This window comes from Anabrus simplex, chromosome 10 (assembly GCF_040414725.1).
Source record: "Anabrus simplex isolate iqAnaSimp1 chromosome 10, ASM4041472v1, whole genome shotgun sequence".
NCBI classification, from domain to species: Eukaryota; Metazoa; Arthropoda; class Insecta; order Orthoptera; family Tettigoniidae; genus Anabrus; species Anabrus simplex.
This window is the reverse complement of record NC_090274.1, coordinates 45,004,047-45,024,551: the sequence shown is the minus strand read 5'-3', so window position 1 is coordinate 45,024,551 and position 20,505 is coordinate 45,004,047. Positions and strand designations below refer to the sequence as shown.

The 20,505-nt window shown below is 37.3% G+C and overlaps 1 protein-coding gene across 5 annotated transcripts in view; it reads left to right on the top strand.

Annotated features, from left to right (window-relative positions):
• Positions 1 to 20,505, top strand: part of mino (glycerol-3-phosphate acyltransferase mino) — a 348,653-nt gene that overhangs the window by 299,592 nt on the left and 28,556 nt on the right. For all 5 annotated transcript variants that reach the window (XM_067154307.2, XM_067154306.2, XM_067154308.2 and 2 more), the window contains 5 exons: positions 301 to 534; positions 2,659 to 2,846; positions 7,833 to 8,068; positions 13,275 to 13,503; positions 17,300 to 17,484. In XM_067154307.2, coding sequence (XP_067010408.2) covers positions 301 to 534; positions 2,659 to 2,846; positions 7,833 to 8,068; positions 13,275 to 13,503; positions 17,300 to 17,484 — 1,072 coding nt within the window. The remainder of the gene's footprint in view (positions 1 to 300; positions 535 to 2,658; positions 2,847 to 7,832; positions 8,069 to 13,274; positions 13,504 to 17,299; positions 17,485 to 20,505) is intronic.

Below are 20,505 nucleotides of genomic sequence, written 5' to 3'. Positions count from 1 at the left end.
GAATTTATGCCTTCATTACTTCGGATACAGTTTAGTGCAGTTCTTATAATTAAACTTGTGCTGTATAAGTCTAAACCAGTTCAGTATTTGGGATTGGTAAAATTATCCTAAAGGTAATAATTTATTATATAGTGAAATTGATGCTATACTTGTATTTTTATATTATAGATCTTGAAGGGATAAATGCAAAGCTGATGAGAACTTGTTTCAGAAGTGATTTTCCAACTTCATTTTAACAAGGATTGTATTGTATTTAATGTGTGCATTGTGCCAAATAAGACAATATGTTTCTATCATCAGGCTGACATCGTGGGTGCTATATAAACTGCTGCCATGCTTCCTGACCAGCGTGGTGGCCCATCCTGGACAGGTGAAGATGTTGAAACAGGCAAGTCAGACGGGACTCCCCCTCGTCTTCATGCCACTCCATCGCAGTCATCTGGACTACATCCTCATCTCCTTCATTCTTCTCAACAACAACATAAAGTCTCCTCTGGTTGCTGCTGGGGACAATTTGCGCATCCCTGTCTTTGGGTAAGGCACATGGCACAGATGAAAATACTTAAATGATTATTATTATTATTATTAATTATCATATGAGCCCCCGTGGCTTAGGCGTCAGCGCGCCGGCCTCTCACCGCTGGCTTCCATAGTTCAAATCCCAGTCACTCCTCTTCTAGCTTCCCTTCTTTTCTCAGTAATTCACTTCAGATATATTCTTTCCAGACATTCACTTCAAACCAAATTAAACAATAGATCACTACATCTGATGAAAAGGAATACTTACTCAAATTGTGAATGTTCCCCTTCAAGCTACATATAAACTTTTACTCATGTTACTATTCAACAAGACATAATTTATAAATCAAATGGCTGAACTATATAGATAAGGAACACCAACCATCAGATCAAGAACATTTGGTTACCATAAGAACGATGACATGGTTCAACACCAACTGTAGCAGTTTTGATGTGTCATTTAGGTTTCAATTTTAAATGTGTAGTCAGACTTCATCAATGTTTTGAACTTAGATTTTAAATTAAGACATACTAAATTATATTCTTTATTATTGGTTATATGTAAACATATGTTTCTAATTAATTAGATCATGTCTGAAGATGACTCGGTGTATGTAGGTTTGAAACTAGTACCAATTATATAGGACAGCATATTAAACTAATGGTATTGAATAGGTGGACCTTTCTCTACCCTTTGATAGTGACCAGTTGTCAGTACGGACCATAATGAAATAACTTATGAGATGATGTGACATGAGATTTGTGCTGGACAAAATGGAGGTGGAGCAGGTTTTTCTCTGGGTACTCTGGATTTCCCTGTCATCTTTCATTCCAGCAACACTCTCCAATACCATTTCATTTCATCTGTCAGTCATTAATCATTGTCCCAGAGGAGTGCGACAGGCTTTGGCAGCCGGCACAATTCCTATCCTCGCCGCTAGATGGGGGCTTCATTCATTCCATCCCTGATCCAGTCGAATGACTAGAAACAGGCAGACCGAGCTCGATAGCTGCAATCGCTTAAGTGCGGCCAGTATCCAGTATTCAGGAGATAGTAAGTTCGAACCCCACTGTCGGCAGCCCTGAAAATGGTCTTCCGTGGTTTCCCATTTTCACACCAGGCAAATGCTAGGGCTGTACCTTAATTAAGGCCACGGCCGCTTCCTTCCCACTCCTAGCCCTTTCCTGTTCCATCGTTGCCATAAGACCTATCTGTGTCGGTGCGACGTAAAGCAAAAAACAAAAGAAGAAACAGGCAGTGGATCATTATCATCATTAATTGTCATACATACTAATGAGAAATATTAAGTCTTTCGTATTAAATGTTCTCACCCCCTGTGTGTGGGGGACGCAGACGAAGACCACACACACAGTATCTCCTGCATGTCACAAGAGACAAGTAAAAGGGGTGACCAGGGGAGGATGTATGAGAACCAAGAAATTACTTGTGATTAGTACCATCACGCGGGGAACACCATGGGTCGCCTTTACTTGCGAGTAGTACCGATGTGAGGTACTCAATAGGTTTGTGATTAGTAGCAACAGAAGGTGAGTCTGTATGGATTTTTGGCAATATCAACATCGCTGTCATCGGAATCATCGCTGAAATTATAACTACTATCCTCATATTCACTAAAACACTAGTTTAACATGTTTTGTGTAACATCGCTAGAAAAATGATCCTTGTTTACTGATGTCATAGCGAGAAAAGTACACGAGCGAATAGTTGATGAATTTTACACATCGATAACTTGGCGAAAAATCGTTAAAATGTGTCAATAGACACATGAAACAAAAGAATGAAGCTTTATCTAGATGGCTGTGAAGAGACCTCGGACATAGTTCATAAGAAACTCACGAGATGGAACGATAATGCAGGTGCGGCGCAATGTTGTGTCTGACACGTCACTCCACAGCAGCAGATGGCTATTACATGACGTGCCCTACACGTCATTCCGTGCTGTCAGGTTAAGCATAATATTACCCTGTGTATTATTCAAGATAGCATGTCTACATTTTATACTGAAATAATTGGTGCACAGCAAATTTTTTTCACCCCATTGTACTATGAAGAGAACATTTTAAAGTCTTGGGAAATATTGATATTTTTTTGAGATGTTTCACTACTGTGTGTTGCAGGTGGTTGCTGCGAGGTCTTGGTGCATTCTTCATCAAGCGCCGGATGGATCCCATTACGGGTCACCGAGATCTGGTATACAGAGCAGCTCTCCATACATACATGATGGAGTGTCTACGTGCTGGACACAACATGGAGTTCTTCATCGAAGGTGGCCGCACACGAACGGGCAAACCGTGCCTACCCAAAGGTGGATATTGACATTAATTTTTTTTTTTTGCTTTGATTTTTTTTTTTTCACATGTCCAGGACACAAAATTAGTAAGATCTGTACAGTACAGACTTTTAAAAATGATCTAATTGTGATATGGTGAATAAAATGCTAGAAGAGAATGACAAGGGCCATTATCATATTCTAAGCGCTAAGCCTTGTCGCTGTAGCTATATGTATCTATCTTCAGCCATTCTTTTCAACTCGGTGTTGGTCCTGCAGTTCATTCTCTGAAGCAGGCTCTTGAAATAAGGCACTCTGGGTCGTCCTCTTCCTCTTTTCCCTGCAATTTTTCCTTTAGTGATGTTACAAAGGAACTCTTCATGCTGTAGAATGTGACCAATAAATTTTATTTTCAGTTTTTCAATTTCAGTTACCAGACTCCGTTTTTCTCCTGTGTCTCTAAGGACCTCGGTATTGCTCTTCATTTCAGTGCAACTTATCCTCTGCATTCTCCTCCAGATCCAAATTTCAATTGTCTCTAGTCTTTTCCTGCTCTCCTATTGTCCGCTTTCACAACCGTGGAGAAGCACACTCCATACAAAGATTTTAGCAAAGGCCTTCTGAGTTTGAATGTCTATATGTTTGTTGACCAGCAGATGCTTTTTATCATGCAAGGCTCTCTTTGCTATTGCTATCCTTTTTGTGACTTCTGATACGCTCGGATTATCACTCGTGACTAGGGTTCATAGGTAACAAAATTGTTGCACTTGTTCAATTTTATCAGGGCCAGTTTTGATGAGGTGTTTACTTGGATTTAGATATTGTCATGGTTTTCGTTTTCCTTGCGTTGATTTTGAGGTTCCATTTGCCTAAAGTTTCTGTTAGTATGTTGATCATTCTCTGCATACTTTTGCTTGTTTCTGCTAGTATGGCAACATCATCAGCAAATCTTACAAAATGTACTTGTTTACCATTAATTTTAATTGCAGCTGTTTTCTCTTTCATGACTGCTATGGCTTCTTCGATGAACGTATTGAAGAGGTAAGGAAAGAGTGGACATCGTTGCCTAACTCCTCTTCCTATTTTGGCATTTCTTTTTGTCCCATTGATTTCAAAATGAGGTTCAGCATTCTGTATAAATTTAGTATGAGGCGTCTATCTTTCCAATCAATTTCTGCCTTTTCCATTGTAAGGAAGAGCCGTTTTCAGTCGACTCGGTCAGAAGCTAATGAAGGTCACGTATGCTTTCCTATTCTTCTCAAGTCTTCTTTCCAGAATAAACATAGTGCCAGAATTGCAGGGTAGACACAATAATAGATGCAGAATTGAATTTGTCACAAAGCCCAGAATTTAGTAGTCAGGATAGCCTTGTCAGTCCCTCCAAACAGGTCATCCAGTGTGAAGGCTTCTTCTAGTTCTCTGCAGACCAAAAGGTGCTCGGCAGTCAGACTGAGACTGCAAGTAACTTCCCTACCGCAGCTATACATCCAAAACTGGTTAAAGACGCCCCTGTCTAGTGCGTTTCCCTGCTTATTAATTCATTATTCCAAAGTCTCAGTCCATATCCTATTGACTACCAAAAGGCCTTTGATACTGTCAAATGGAACCATCTTTGGAAAATTTTGGATGACATGGGTTTGCCACTCCATTTAATTGATCTCCTCAAGTCCTTGTATAAGGAAAATACAGCCACTGTGAAGATTCAAAACAAACAGTCTCAGCAGTTTCGTACAAGGGCTGGAGTTCGCCAGGGATGTATCCTGTCACCGTTACTTTTCAATATCTATGGTGAATATGCAATGAGAACTGCATTAGAAGGCTGGGACAAAGGGTTTTCCATTGGGGGATGCAAGATCAACAATCTGAGATTTGCTGATGACACCACCTTGATAGCATCATCTGAAAAGGAGTTGACAGAGCTGATCAAGAGAGTAGAGGAAGCAAGCCTAGAAATTGGATTACGCCTAAATCGACAGAAAACCAAAGTCATGATTGTTGATCGTAAGAACAACAACAGTCCACATATCAAACAGATTGGAGGGTGTGAAGTTGTACATCAGTATGTATACCTAGGCTCCTTACTATCCAATTGTGGTGGTTCCAAAGATGAAATAAAGCGCAGAATTGAAATAGCAAAGGTAGCAATGATCCGTCTGCGGAAGATCTGGAAAGATAACAATATCACCATTAAGACAAAAAAGAAGCTCATTGAATCTCTAGTCTTCTCAGTCTTCTTGTATGGCGCAGAGACGTGGACCATCCTCAAACGTGATCGTGAACGGATAGAAAGCTTTGAAATGTGGTGCTGGAGGAAAATGTTAAGGATTCCTTGGACAGCTCATCGCACGAACACATCAATCCTGAACCAACTTCAGATAAAAGTTCGTCTATCGTGTAAGGTCTCTCAACGAATTGTACGCTACTTTGGACATATAATGCGCCGAGATGGTAGTCTACAAAAGCTGATTGTTGAGGGCAAAGTCCAGGGAACCAGACAACGAGGACGAATACCAACGCGATGGATTGACATGGTGAACGGCCCCCTACAGTGTTCTCTCAGAGTAACCACATTGAAAGCTTTAGATAGGGAAGAATGGCGGAGTATGGTTCATCGGCTAGAGAGCTGAATATTATGATAGTCACGACGCCTCAGTCATGAGGCAAAACGAAGAAGAAGAAGAGAAAGAAATCTGGATAGCACATTTATGTCATTCTTTAGTACGTTTGTAACTCCCACCATAAGAAATTCAAATTAGCGTACCCGGCTACGTTGCGCGCACAATGCGCCAGCGACAACTGGCCTGGGTGAGAATTCGGTTGAGAACTTAATTTCACAGACCTAGCGTGTCAGCCTACAGCTGCAGGGAGCGACAGACTCAAGCCAATCTTAGATGTGGGCATATGTTTGTTTGGATTGCGCAACAGTAGCTCGTATGATGTGTTGGTGCTTAATTTTATGTTTGTAAGTGTATTGTGTAACAAACCTAAATTTGGCCTACTGTACTTAGGCATAGTGGTTTGCAGGACATTCAGTTATGGAGAAGAAGAAAGATAGACAGTTTACAAATGATGAAAAATTGAAGTTTATTGAGAAAGCGGATGCTAATCCACACATGAAACTTGTGGAAATCGCCCAGATGTTGGACAGTCCTACAATAAATTTAAGCATAAGCAACTTGTATAATTCTCGTCTCTAAGAATGTTTTTCCATGATGTTTTACTACGTTGGTGTTCTTAAAATGTACTGTTTCTTTATTTATGCCAATATTTATTTCATTAATTATAATAGTAAAGATCAGATCAGCAAAAGTTGCCCTCCATCAACAACTTGTCTCTATAAGGAAGAATTACCAGAACACTGGACAACATCCCTCATTCACCCACTGCACTAACCAGGAGACAAAACCGACCCTAATAACTACAGGGGAATCTCACTCCTACACATAACATATAAAGTATTTTCAATAATCATCCTTAATAGGATAAGTTTACAACTTGAGAAAGAACTAGGAGAATGCCAAGGAGGTTTCAGACCCTGGAGGAGCTGTCCTGATCAGATCATGAGTCTTAAGTTTATAATGGACTATAACAGGAGAAGAAACAGAGATATGGTGATAACATTTGTAGATTTCAAGAAAGCTTATGATTGCATCCATAGAGAATCTCTGTTTAAAATTTTAAGACACCTTGGACTACACCCCAAATTAATAAACATGATAAAATTGACTCTCACCAACACCAAATAAAAAGTGAAGTTTAGGGGTGAAACATCAGAGACATTTGAAATTAAAACTGGTCTACAGCATGGAGATGGGCTCTCACCACTATTGTTTAATTGTGCTCTGGAAATGGTAATGAGGGAATGGTTTAGGAAATGTCCCCCAAGAATAAAGATTGGCCGAAAACTCAAAACAAATTGCCTGGGTTTCGCCAACGATTTAGCATTACTAGCAGTGGTCATAAAAGAAGCAAAAACCCAGATATAAGAACTTCAAAACATTGCAAATAAAATTGGCCTCAAAATATCATTCGAAAAAACAGAAATTATGCCCCAAAAATCAACACGACTAAAAGAAGTTACCATAAATGGTAATAAAAGCAAAATAGTAACTCAATTTAAATATCTGGAGAAGTAATAACACATAACCTAAATGAAAAAAATCTCAATCCAAACAAGAACGAATAGATTAGCTAAAAGCACAAAAATTAACATAGGATATCTGCAAAAAGAAATGTCTATCAATAAATGCAAAAATAAAACACTACAACACAGTTATAAAACCGGAAGCTACATATGCAGCAGAAACACTTTTTCACCTGAATAAACAATCAATTGAAAGGAGGATTGGAAGAACCTGCATCAACAAAAAATAACAGAAAGATGGGCAGTGGTGGATAATACCTAACAAAGTCGTGTACAAAGAGTTAGAACCCATTACAGATAATTATGCGTAAGAGGAGACTGGGATTCTTTGGACATAGCATAAGGATACAGGATTCGAGACTTCTGAAACAACTAGCACAAAACAATCTCAACTCAAGAATACAAACCTCCGCTTTACCCTTACACGAAACAAACCAACAACACGCATATTTTCAACTGAGGAAAGGGCACGAACATCGGAGCATATGAAGAAGTACTGGGAGGACCACAAAGCCCGAACAATCCCTTCAAAGAGACCTGAACGATGGACTGACTAAAGTGATCCTATGCAGTCATAAAAGAAGAATAAGAAGAAGTAAACACTTGTTTATTTGTTTTCATCGTAATTATTTTTACGTTCAAACCTAACCTTAAATTTTACAGCATAATTGTATATAATTATTTAGCACATTCCCTCTGTATGACTTTTTTTTTTTTTTCCGGTCTCCACAAAAATGTCTTAACCAGTTTTGGCGAGTTCACTATATGACTAGTATCGTGTCTACCTTGCACAACTTAAAATTAAAGTCCCTGTATTTTTTGTCGTTTTCTTTCCCATTACATTCATGTAGTAACGATTTGTTTGTACCTTCTTGTAGGTGGCTTGCTAAGCATCATAGTGGACGCTTACGTGGATGGAACGATCGAAGATGCCCTCCTGGTTCCTGTAAGCGTGAATTACGAAAAGTTAGTGGATGGGAACTTTGTGCGGGAACTTCTTGGGCAGCCCAAGGAGATGGAGACTTTCTCTAATGCAATCCGTGGCATCTGGTCCACTCTCAATTCTAATTACGGCATGATGCGGATAGACTTCAACCAGCCATTCTCGTTACGGGTAGGTAGAAGAAGAGAAAGTCCATTCCTGGTTTATTTCAGTTTGCCAGTTTTCTATTTCCTTCATTAGCTCTTTGGTAACTTACAAACTGTTGGAAGTATAGTTTATAAATTTCATTATAATGGTGAGTATGACCTTGATTCAACCTTGATATAGAGGTAGTTTCCAACTTTCAATACTTTTTATTATTATTCTACAGTTACATGGAATTATCACTTAGGTTAATGTCTATTTTAGGAGATGTTTCATGTCTCATGCGAGACATCTTCAGCTAAAAATGCATACAAAAAGTGACACAGACAAGCAAACTGCATTGAAGCAATTTGAGATTGTTGAAAGTACGTTGAACACTGATAAAATATTTGTTTATATGATAAAAATTGCATTATAACAACTTAAACCCCTTAAAAATGTTATCATCATCATCATCATCATCATCATCATCATCATCATCAGTGTCCCACTCCAGTCGCCTGGGTGTGGTTAACAAGCCTCCTCCACTTCTTTCTATCCTTCCAAATCTGATCCATCCACCTTTTTCTCGGTCTTCCAACTGGTCTCTTTCCCTTCTCTTTCCAATTCCCTTCTTGCTACCCATTCCTTTCCCATTCTTTTTACATGTCCAAACCATCTCAGTCTTGCTTTCTGTATGTTCTGTACTAATGGTTCTGTATTTAGCTCTTCTCTGATTTTAATATTTTGAATTCTGTCTCTTCTTGTCTTTTTAACCAATGTTTGTACAAATTTCATTGCTACTGCTTGGATCTTACTATCTTATCTCATATTGTAATCTCATATTAATCCTAATAAATGCATTTTATGCCCCAACAGAAAGCTGAAAGACTGATCTACAAGAACATGACAGAAATAACAAAAAATATTGTCACGATTTCTAACCATCATAAAATACATTTATAACATTTTTTGAACAAAGGAAAGGTAATAGTTGAAATATTTTGCTTTAACAGAAGAATTTCTGATAGATAATTTATTCCTGAAACATGGTATTCTGAAACACACAAGTATGTTCTTGTATATTCCCCCCACAGTTCTCCACTTTTCATTTCGAATGCCAAGTAAAACAATTTTTTTAACAAAGCAGATTTTGAGGTCTTTTTTACATAATGGGAGCTGCATTTTGGGAAGGTAAGTTCATATGCCCAGGGTGATGTACGACCAATGGTACACCTTGACTTGGATAATTATTTTTCTTGCAGTTCCTTTGTCAGTCCTGTTCACACTCGCTGGTTTCTACAAATATTGACGTACTGCCAATAATATCACCTGCATTGACTTGAACATCATTCTGGTTATCAGAATTTTCTATTTCTTCTGAGGCACCTTGTACTTCGCCGTCACTTTCGCTACTTTCAGGAATAATTTCCTAGTTGAAATTAACACAATAATCACTGTCACCATCAGCATTTTTATAAGCTATAAATTTCACTATGTTCCGTATTGAAGTGCAATTATAAGAAATTGACAATACAATGTATCAAGTAAATGATATTACATCAGCCTTGGGACTAGTTTCAGCCACTTAGTGGCTATCTTCAGCCAAATAAAAATTAAACAGATTATGTGATAACTAAAACGTATGTATACCAAACAGAGAAATGTTGCAAGGAATACCGTATTTACGCGAATAATTCCTGCCACTGAATAATCCCCGCACCCTAACTTTAGGAAGGCTGGTTTTGAAAAAAAAAAAAAATGCCAACATTGACTCAAATAAAACCTGCACCCCAATTTTGTGCCTAAGTTTTTTTTAAAAAATATGCAGCTATTATTCGCGTAAATACGGTAATTATAACATTAAAATACATATCATAACAAAAATTATGGTTATGATCTTGTCATAATATGATGTCTGTATGTTGACTTAGGACCTCAGGCAAAGAAGTAAATCTGGAAATGATAGCCAGAATTAGGAATAAACAAACAAAAAGAAAATAAATTAAAAAGGAGAAAAATTATTTATGACACTCACCTCTAATGTCTGATGTAGAACAAGCACTGACTTGTAGGAAGCAGGCAATGTAAACAAAGGAGTAGATTGGGAGAGGAGGGTTAGGGGGATAAGAAGGACGGGGAGGAGGAGAGAAGGGGTGTTTAAGGTGGGGCTGAAGGATGCGGAAAGAAAGTCTGCTGCTGAAAGGGGAATTTAAAGATATTATAAAAGAAAGAATTCTTTTTATCTGAGACATGATTACTAAAGATAGGAATTAAAAGGTCAAATAAAATGTTTGATTTCTCTGAATTTCCATTTAGATTGAAAAACTGTTCCAGATCGATAAAACAATTTTCCAGAATATTGAGCAGGGGGCCTTTTTGTATAACTTCCAGAATTTTTATGTCCCTGTTGATGTTAGTGAACTTATGGTTAGTATCACCCATGTGCTGTCCCATCGCCAAAAATCTGTTATATTTCAGGGCGTTAACATGGTCTAAGTATCTTGTATGGAAGCCCCTACCTGTTTGACCGACATAAGGTGCGTTACAATTATTACACCCTGTGGGTGGGGGGCGCAGACGAAGAATATACCCACGGTATCCCCTGCCTGTCATAAGAGGTGACTAAAAGGGGCGACCGAGGTTGATTGAATTAGAACCATGAAACTACTTGTGATTAGTACCATCACGCGGGGAAAACCATGGTTCGCCTTTACTTGCGAGTATTACCACTATGTTAGGTACACAATAGGTTTGTGATTAGTAGCACCAGAGAGAAGTTCACTGTGTATTTCCAGTACCTGTGATTAGTACCACTATTTGAGCGATACTGTTGGTCTGCGTTGCCTGTGATTTGTACGCACTATGTGAGGAACACCACAGGGTAGTATGAATCCCTGTGATTAGTACTCCTATGTGAAGTGCACCATGGGTTTGCGTTGCCTACGAATGGCGTCATTATGTGAGAAACCCCATACGTCTGCGTTACCTGTACGACGTACAATACTTGTGAGTAGTACTGTAATGTTTGGAACACTGAGTTTGCGCTACCTTTGATTAGTACCGCAACTTGAGAAATACCATGGTTCTACTTTACTAGTGATAAGTGCCATTATGAGGGATCGTTGACCTGGATATTGAACCCCTTTAGACAACAAGCATGATCGATTCAGGATTGTGCTTTGGAAGCAGTCCCTTGGTCAGTAATATTGTTTCTGGGAAGGTGAGTCATTGCGGGTCGGATCCACTGATTGTTTCAAATTCATATTCATCCATTCATTCTTCATCATCACGTTTTGAATTCTGGTCAGTGGGTGAATTTTGTACTTTTAAATTATCATTGCATTTCATCTCATTTCGTACCATTAGGGGCTGATGAGCTAGATGTTAGGCCCCTTTAAACAACAACAAGCATCATAATCATCATCATCATTATCATCATCAGTTATTACAAATTGAGTCTATAAGATTGAGTCTACAAGATTTTTAGAAAAGCAACACAAACCGCTAAGACAATCCATTAAGATTCCCTACACCCACATGGCCATAAATGTGCAGCATACCATAGTATGGTACACCACGCTTTTAGCATCCCGCTGTCTAGGAAAGAACTTAAAAACGAATTAAACACCATTCGCAATATAGCTAAATTTAATGGCTACAACAGCTCCTTATAGAGAAAATCATTAATAAACATAAAGACCAACCTTCAACCACCTTAACAAAAGAAAAACTCACAACAATTTTTATCTACTTTTACATTTAATAGTAAACAAGTCTACCAAATCACAAGCATATTTTAAAAACATGACAAAATAGACTTCAAAACTTGTAACAGAAACACAAATCACAATACCAATTCTATTAATCATAGCAAAAAGTTCAGCAAGTCAGGTGTTTATAGACTCAATTGTAATGCATCTTATGTGGTCAAACAGGTAGGAGCTTCCATACAGAATACTTAGAGAGCATGTTAACGCCCTGAAATATAACAGATTTTTCACCAGGGGACAGCACATGGGTGATACTAACCGTAAGTTCACTAATATCAACCAAGACACGAAAATTCTCAATGTTTTACAAAAAGGCCCCCTGCTCAATATTACGAAAAATTGTTTTATCCATCTAGAACAGCTTTTTCAATCCTAACTTCAATCTAAATGAAATTTCAGAGAAATCAAACGTTTTATTTGACCTTTTAATTTCCATCTTCAGTAATCATGTCTCAGATAAAAAGAATTCTTTCTTTTATAATCTCTTTAAATTCCCCTTTCAGCAGCAGTCTTTCTTTCTGCATCCTTCAGCTCCACCTTAGACACCCTTCTCTCCTCCTCCCCTCCCTCCCCTGCCCCTCCCTTGTTTACCCCTTCTCCTCCTCTCCCTGTCTACTCTTTTGTTTACATTGCCTGCTTCCTACAAGTCAGTGCTTGTTCCCTATCCACTCCTTTGTTTACATGGCCTGCCTGCTTCCTCCAGCAAGTTAGTGCTTGTTCTACATCAGACATTAGAGGTTGAGTCTCATAAATAATTTTTCTCCTTTTTCATTTCTTTTCTTTATGTTTGTTTATTCCTAATTCTAGCTATCATTTCCAGATTTACTTCTTTGCCTGAGGTCCTAAGTCAACTTAGACATCATATTATGACAAGAAGATCATAACCATTATTTTTATTATTATATGTATTTTAATGTTATAATTATTCCTTGCAACATTATCTTTGCTTGGTATACATAATTATGTTTTAGTTATCACATAATCTGTTTAATTTTTATTTGGTTGAAGATGGCCACTAAGTGGCTGAAACTAGTCCCAAGACTGATGTAGTATCATTTGCTTGATATATTGTATTGAAAATGTGGGACCCTGTTGTCAGTTTATTTCTTACTATCAGTTTTGCCGCTAAGATCTTCCAAAATCAAGTGCTCGATTTCTGAATCGTCAGCAAAGCAGGTTGCCATCTTGATTCTAAGAACATATGAACGTACTTTCATATCTGCAGCTAATTAAATTTCTCCAGACCGTTGCTTGTTTTTCAGTCATTTTTGAAAGTGAAGATAAAAGTATCAGTATTCAGCTGGTATCTCTGTTAGTGCAATCTGGTGGAAGAAAGACACAGTGTCTCAGAAATACAATGCACCGTCTTCCGGAAAGACGGCCGCAGTTCTAGGGTTAAAATGAATATGGTGTTCACTCTGAAAGATGTTTATTTTTCCAGTAGTACCATACTTTGTCATGTGTATTACACTTTCTTTCAGGAATTGGTCACCTCCTTCCACGCGAATGGAAAGGCTAAACTGTATGTTCCTATGGAGAGTTTGCGAGATGACAGGCCTGGGTTCAGCGATACGAACAGCAACAGTCTCCTGCCAGTTTCCGATAAACATCTTCATGCGATCCCATCTAGTGCGTCATTGTTTGGGACAGACTTCGTCGATGAGAATAACAGACTGCTGGTGGAGAGTATAGCAAGGCATGTTATGTTTGGTGAGTAACAGGGCAGGTTTCTGAACCTTCAAAATAAAATTAAACTTAGTTTTTTTAAAAATAAACTCGACAAAAAAATGAAATTTTAAAATCGGCTAGTGATGGACACACACAATAAATATCATCATAGATATTTACTATTTTACTCATTTTGAGTGGAAATTGTTGGAAAGAAGAATTTGCAGGGGTGGATAGGTTGTTTTATTACTAGAAATTCTAAATAAAGCATAAATGCTAAGAGATTTTTTTTAAAAAAATTACTGTTATAATTTTCCCTTGTGTTTCCCCACCATTCTTCCACTTCTCACCCATCACTTTCTTTCAATCCTGACTTCATTGAGACTCTTTATTCTTACAACTTTCATGCTCAGACAATTCAACAATGGTAGAGATGGTTTGGTTTGGTTTTGTTTGGCACCAAAGCAAGTGACCCTCGACAAGTGTGTCCAAGGTTTGAGGTATGATATTTGCCACCTTCACGATGTGTTTAACTGGTCCTTATAACACTTCTGAGTGGCACTGAGGAAAGTTTATCATATTGGAATTGACAAGGAAGCCTAATTTTGCTCATATGGCAGAAATGTCCAATCCACCAAAGCCGATGGCCGATGATGGAGGGTTCTGCACTGCTCATGCATGCTTTTTCGGAAGAACTTCCAAGACTGGTGACATGGGTCTCCCATTCTATACATTTAAGATGAAACATGGTTTCTCTTGATGAAAACGTTCCAAGGTTCTTGATGTCATGACGGTAGAGGATCCAGGTTTTACATCTATGGAATAATGTCGAAATAGCAGTATTATAAAGCACAAGTTTGGTATGAATTGATAGGTCTTCATTCGTGAAGACCTGGTTGTATGATTGACCAGATGCCAAATGGACAACACAGAGTCTGTTTTCCACATCCCCTTCTAGGAACTCAAACCTGCCTTCAGATCTAGGCAAAAAAATTTGACCTGGTTGAGAAGCGAACGTGGGACTTCCAGGTAAGAGACAGACTTGCTACCCCTGGACTGCGGGGCCACTTGGAGTCCACCCTTCAGTCTCCTCTTATGACAGGCAGAGATTGTTTTCATCAACAGAGGGTTGTCACGCGATGAAAGTCAAGACATTGATGGACAATAACTGATTGTGCTCCCTGCACTATGAGTACTGTACCAGCGAAGGTGATAACTCTCGAATAAGTTGATCTCTAAAGATCTCTGCTTGGAAGTGTGTGAGAAGCTGCAATATTTTTTATGCTGTGTTTTGGACAGAAACCCTGGACATACAGAAGGACAGGAGAGGGGGGGGGGGTGAGAAAGTTGCTATAGGGACAAGTCAGTAATCACTATTGCAGATTCATTCCACGAACTATTCTATCGCTTGTGAAAAAGAAACTCTAAACATTCTTATTGTTATGAATATGTTGACTGACGAGAAGGTTTAATTGTTTGTTTTTAAGTAAAGTCCTACAATTTAAATACCTTGGGGAAATTGTTATGCACAACTTAAGTGAGAAATCAACATGGATAAATAGAACCAACAAAATGAAGAAAGCACAACTTCTAACCTGGTCAACTTATAACAAAAACTGCTTATCAGTAGACACTAAGATGCAATGCTACAAAACTGTAACTTTGCCTGAAGCCACTTATGCTTGCAAAACCTTGTTCGAAATTTAAAATGAAAGAAGAACTGATCAGCTCCTCAAAACTGAAAGAAGAATTATCAGAAATTGTATAAAGGAAAAGTACCAGGTTGAAGGAGTCTGGAGAATCCTCCCCAGTGAAACAGTCTATCGAGAGATTGACCCAGTTAGCAGCACGATGAAGAAGAAAAGAATCTCTTATTCCTTTCACATCTTATGATTACTAGAAAACATGATTTTACGACGACTAGTGATGAGAAATCTGGAAAAGAAGACAGGAGGGCATTGGATCAAAGAAATTCAAGAGGATCTCAAAACAGTTGGACTCGAAATTACAGATGGAGAGAACAAGAATAAAATTACCACCCTTTTTAAGAATCACAAATTTTCAACTGAAATGATGCACAGAAGGCCTGTAGAGATTTCAGACAAATTAAGAACACTGCAATCAGAATGAATGAAGAAGTACTGGGCAGAAAAGAAGAATCAAACAGTACAACCTTCAAAGAAAAAGTGTACAAGAAAGATTCAAGTGGTCCAATGTGGCCAATACAGTTAATAATAATAATAATAATAATAATAATAATAATAATAATAATAATAATAATAATAACAGTCAGCAACAATAAGAATGTTTGCAGTCTCTTTTTGTATAAGAATTCCCAGGAATATACAGAGAACTTTGTAACCGTACAACAAGGTTACAGATTCCATTCAGTATTTATTATTATTATTATTATTATTATTATTATTATTATTATTATTATTATTATTAACCCGATTCATTAGATTTTATATATTCTGTTTCTCATCATTTAGACTGTAATAATTAGGTATCACGTATATTATTGTATTTAATCATAGGTTAAGTGAAATTTGTTTGTAATTATTCTGTATTGTAGTAAGTGAGATTTGTTGGTTTCATATTGTCATGCTGTGGCTTGTAACTCTGGCTAGATGAGCTGGCATAGTATTTTGCAATCGAGGCTATGTTTAACTGTGCAAGTAGATTTCCCGCTGACGCATTCAGCATAGTCATTCTCAATCCGCTTGGGTACGCTTAGACGACACATGACTGATGACATCAGTGCGTGGGCACGTGATTGCGACCAAGTGTCAGTATTCGCCAGCTACTGTATGTTGAAGTGGAAGGGATGAACAAGGAGTAGGGAGATGAGTCGTCATCGCGAGGTTATATATAAGTCGATGCAACGGTGGGGTGAGAGGTATCATATTCAGTTCATATCATAAGCAGTTCATATTGTTCAGATCATATGTAACAGTCAGATGTATCAAATGGAAGAAGTGGTCTTAGTGTGATGGTCAGAGCTAAGAGTTGTGTTTGAAGAAGTAATAATCGAGGAAGTCTACAAGTGGTGGTTGTATCCGAGCAGAGACGGGTACTATGCAGATAAAGAAACATCATCTTCTTGTGAGGATGGACTTCACAAGATGTTTCAATAATATTTTCCAATTTCTTATAATATATTGAGTGGACGTAATTACATTGGAGCTCCCTACACGCGTACATGGTATGTAGGCCAACTCCTTGTTATATAAGAAGATAACAGCAGACGGCTCCCGACTTCAGCTCAGAGGTTTTCCCAAGAATTTCAAGTTCAACAGCGGTGTATGCCGACATCAGGTAATTAAAGCATCAGACATGTTATGCATTCATAACATGAAGAAGAATGTAATCAGCGGCGATATCACATCTCACTTCAAGTTCATGCCAATAGCTTTTTTTGTTTAGATTAAATTTTCCTTTTATTAGTACCGCAAATCTCACGATATATTTCTTTTGTTAAATTAAAAGACTTCAATGATTGTTCATTGTGACGTAAATTATAGTCATAAACTCAGTTTTATTTTAATTATAATAAGTGATTCCAGTTCCATGTACAATCCTCAATTGTGGAAATGCAACAGTAATTTAATATTTTCCTGATCCATATCCCTGTATATTGCCAGATATGTGAGTTTATCACCTCACGCCTTGAGATAATTGATATAAGAGGTATGCTCTACCGAATTTTGTTGTTTTTTCTTAAAAAAGCAACTGGCGCTCAAACAAATGTTATTTATATTGTGTGGAAGATATGAAGGTATAAGAGTAGTGGTTGGAGTAGACACAACTTAAAGCTGATGTTTTGTATCCTAATTAGATGCCTGCACGTCGATGGCTGTGATGTCCACCAATGCAGTTGCTTTTCTTCTGCTCAACAAATACCGGGCTGGAACCAGCTTGGATAATCTAGTCAAGGCTCTGGATGCTCTGCGTAAAGAGCTGATGTATGGTGAGAAAGATATGGGCTTCACTGGGGAGTCCGTCGACGTCATCAACCATGCTGTAAGTACTGAAAACCTAGATATGAGCTCTGTGTGGAATATAGTATTTTTTGTCTTGTAATTTGATGTGGAAAGACTGGTACAAGTATGGTATAATTTGGGTTCAAAGTTGAATAGAACCAGAACATTTGCAAATTAATTTTATGATTTGCTAGCTGTTAGCCTGTCTTTGACAGACAAGAACCTTCACCGTCATATACTGTTTATGTGAAAAGTGTTGTGGATAGGAACAACATTAACAACTTAATGAATTATACAGTAGTTTGAAATAGGTTCTAGAACTTACATAAGCAGCTTGAAGTATATTTTAAGCAAGGTTAATTTATGTTTTACTGTATCTGTTCTTGTACCCTATATTCGTGGCAAATATCTTTTTACTTCCACTAAGCAAAAATCTTGATTTGATCCATTAAAGATTTTAACTTTCATATCACTTTTCGTGCAGGCTCTAGATAATATATATTAACTGACATATTTCCAAGTTATTTTCTATCCGTGAAACCATCATATTGATGAATGGTACGACATTTTATAATATTTTAAAATATTTAAGTTTATCTTAAATATTCTCTATTTGATATGTAGTCAATGATGATGATTGTTATTATTATTATTATTATTATTTTTTTTTATATTTTTATTATTAGAAATGAAGCTGTTAAAGCTTGTTACATGTAATGTTGACGCCGTACAGGCGGGACAAAACATGTACTGATATAATAAATTATAAATTGTATTGAATAGGTGGACCACTTGTTTTATAATATTTAAGTTTATCTTAAGTATTCTCCATTTGATTTGTACGACATCAACTCGAAAGACATGCACGAGGCCTCTTTGGAGGCCACACGCCATTATTGTTGTTGTTGTTTAGGATTTGCTGGTGACCTTGCTCTATTGTCCAACAATATTCAGGAAACTTGACACCAAATTAAATCTCTTCAGGAAATAACACAACATATAGGTCTTACAAATATCCTTTGAAAAAACTGAGATCATGTTTACATATCCCCCACTGGTAAATAAAATAACAGTTGATGGGCAAGATATCAAAATTGTTGATAAATGTCAGTATTTAGGAGAAATCATAACTTACAATCTTAATCAAAAACCAGCTTGAACATAACAGAATAAATAAATTAAGCAAAGCAAATTATATTATCAAGACTACATACAATAAAAAAAGCTTATCGATAGCAGCAAAATTAAGACATTATAAAACAGTCACACAGCTAGAAATAACTTACGCTAGTGAAACCATTTTTAAAACTACTAATACAGTTTGAGACAAAATACTTAAGACAGAAAGAAGAATAATGAGATCATGCATAAATAAACAATATCAAGTTAATGGACAATGGAGAATAGCATCAAATAAAACAGTTTATAAGGAAATTGAACCAGTATTGAGCATGATTAGGAAAAAACGTATATCATTCTTTGGACATCTTATCAGAACACCTCACACTAGAATTAGCAGAAGAATAATTGAAAAATTATGGAATAACAAGACCAAGATTAAATGGATCACGGAAATTAAGGCGGATATTAAAGTTGAAGTAGTACACCAATTCAGATATTTAGGAAGCATAATGGCTAGTAATAACAGAGCTGAGATAGCAATAACAAACAGAGTAACCAAAGGCTCTAACTTGTACAGTATCATTAGACACCTACTATGGGATGAGAAGGTCCCACAAAGAACAAAAATGACCCTGTACAAGTTATATTTCATTCCCATCCTTACATATTCTCTGGAAACCTGCACGCTAACATCAAAGGATTGTAATAGGATTCAAGCCTGTGAAATTAAATTTTTTTGAACTGCCCTCCAAAAGATCACGTGAAAAATGATGAGATCCGATCAAACGTAAGTCTAAATGAATCGATGGAGGAAAGACTTAGATCATCTAGACTTAAAAGGTTTGGGCATGTTAAATGAATGTATAGCACAAGGTTACATTGTGCTTATTTTGAAAAGAGAATAGGTAGAAGACCAGCTGGAAGACACAAACAAAATCTTTTTGAAAAGGCAACTTTGGAAGACGCTTGTTTTCAAACACCCTACCTGGCTCGCTGGAAGGGCAAACCGATGATGATGATGATTAAAGAACTGCAAATAACAATAGACGATCTCGAAAACAAATAAGATACTTCAAGACACACACACCAGGGGCCTATTCCACGAACGAATTTTGCAACTTTTCACTTTGCACTTTGCACTTTTCAGTTCAGATTTTGTTCCACCATCACTTTTCAGGTTTAGCTTGCAAAGTGAAAAGTTAGGAATTTTTTTACTTTTCAAGCCTGTTATGTTTCTCCATTGGTACAGAAATGCAAAGTGCAAAGAAATGAAGTGAAAAGTTTTCATAAATCTTGCAAAGAGATGATTCCCTTTTCATCTGTTAATTAACAAGTATGTACACTAGTTTCTCGGCATAGAATTTGGTTTAGTGATATAAACACGTTATGACGAGAGTTTTTGTAAGCATCGAATGAGGACAGTGATGAAAAATCCAATAAGAGAACGTACAAAGACAGGATTAATTTTCACAACCTCACTTCGACGGACTTTTGAGAGTGATATCGTGTTACCCCAACACAAGCTGACTATATTCTTGAAATGATCGGTCATTTATTGAAACATGCAACAAAAAGAAGTAAATTCCTTTCCGTAAAAGAACAAATTCTTATATGCTTACATTGGTTAGTAAATGGTGCCAAGCTGCGTGGTGTAGCAGCAATGCATGGGACATCCAAACCAATTATTTGCATAACTGTTACCACAGTCGTAGATGTTATAGTAAATGTAATATTTCCTAACATAGTACGTTGGCCTGATAATCCACATAATATAGCGACGGGATTTCTAATGAAGGGTGAATTTCCTTCTGTGTGTGGATGTGTTGACGGTACTCTCGTTAACATTGATGTGTGTCATCATTTGAGAGGTTATTTTTAAAGTTGCCAAAAAGGATGTCACGTTTCTCCTTGACAACTTCCATCACAGCCAGCTTCTTGT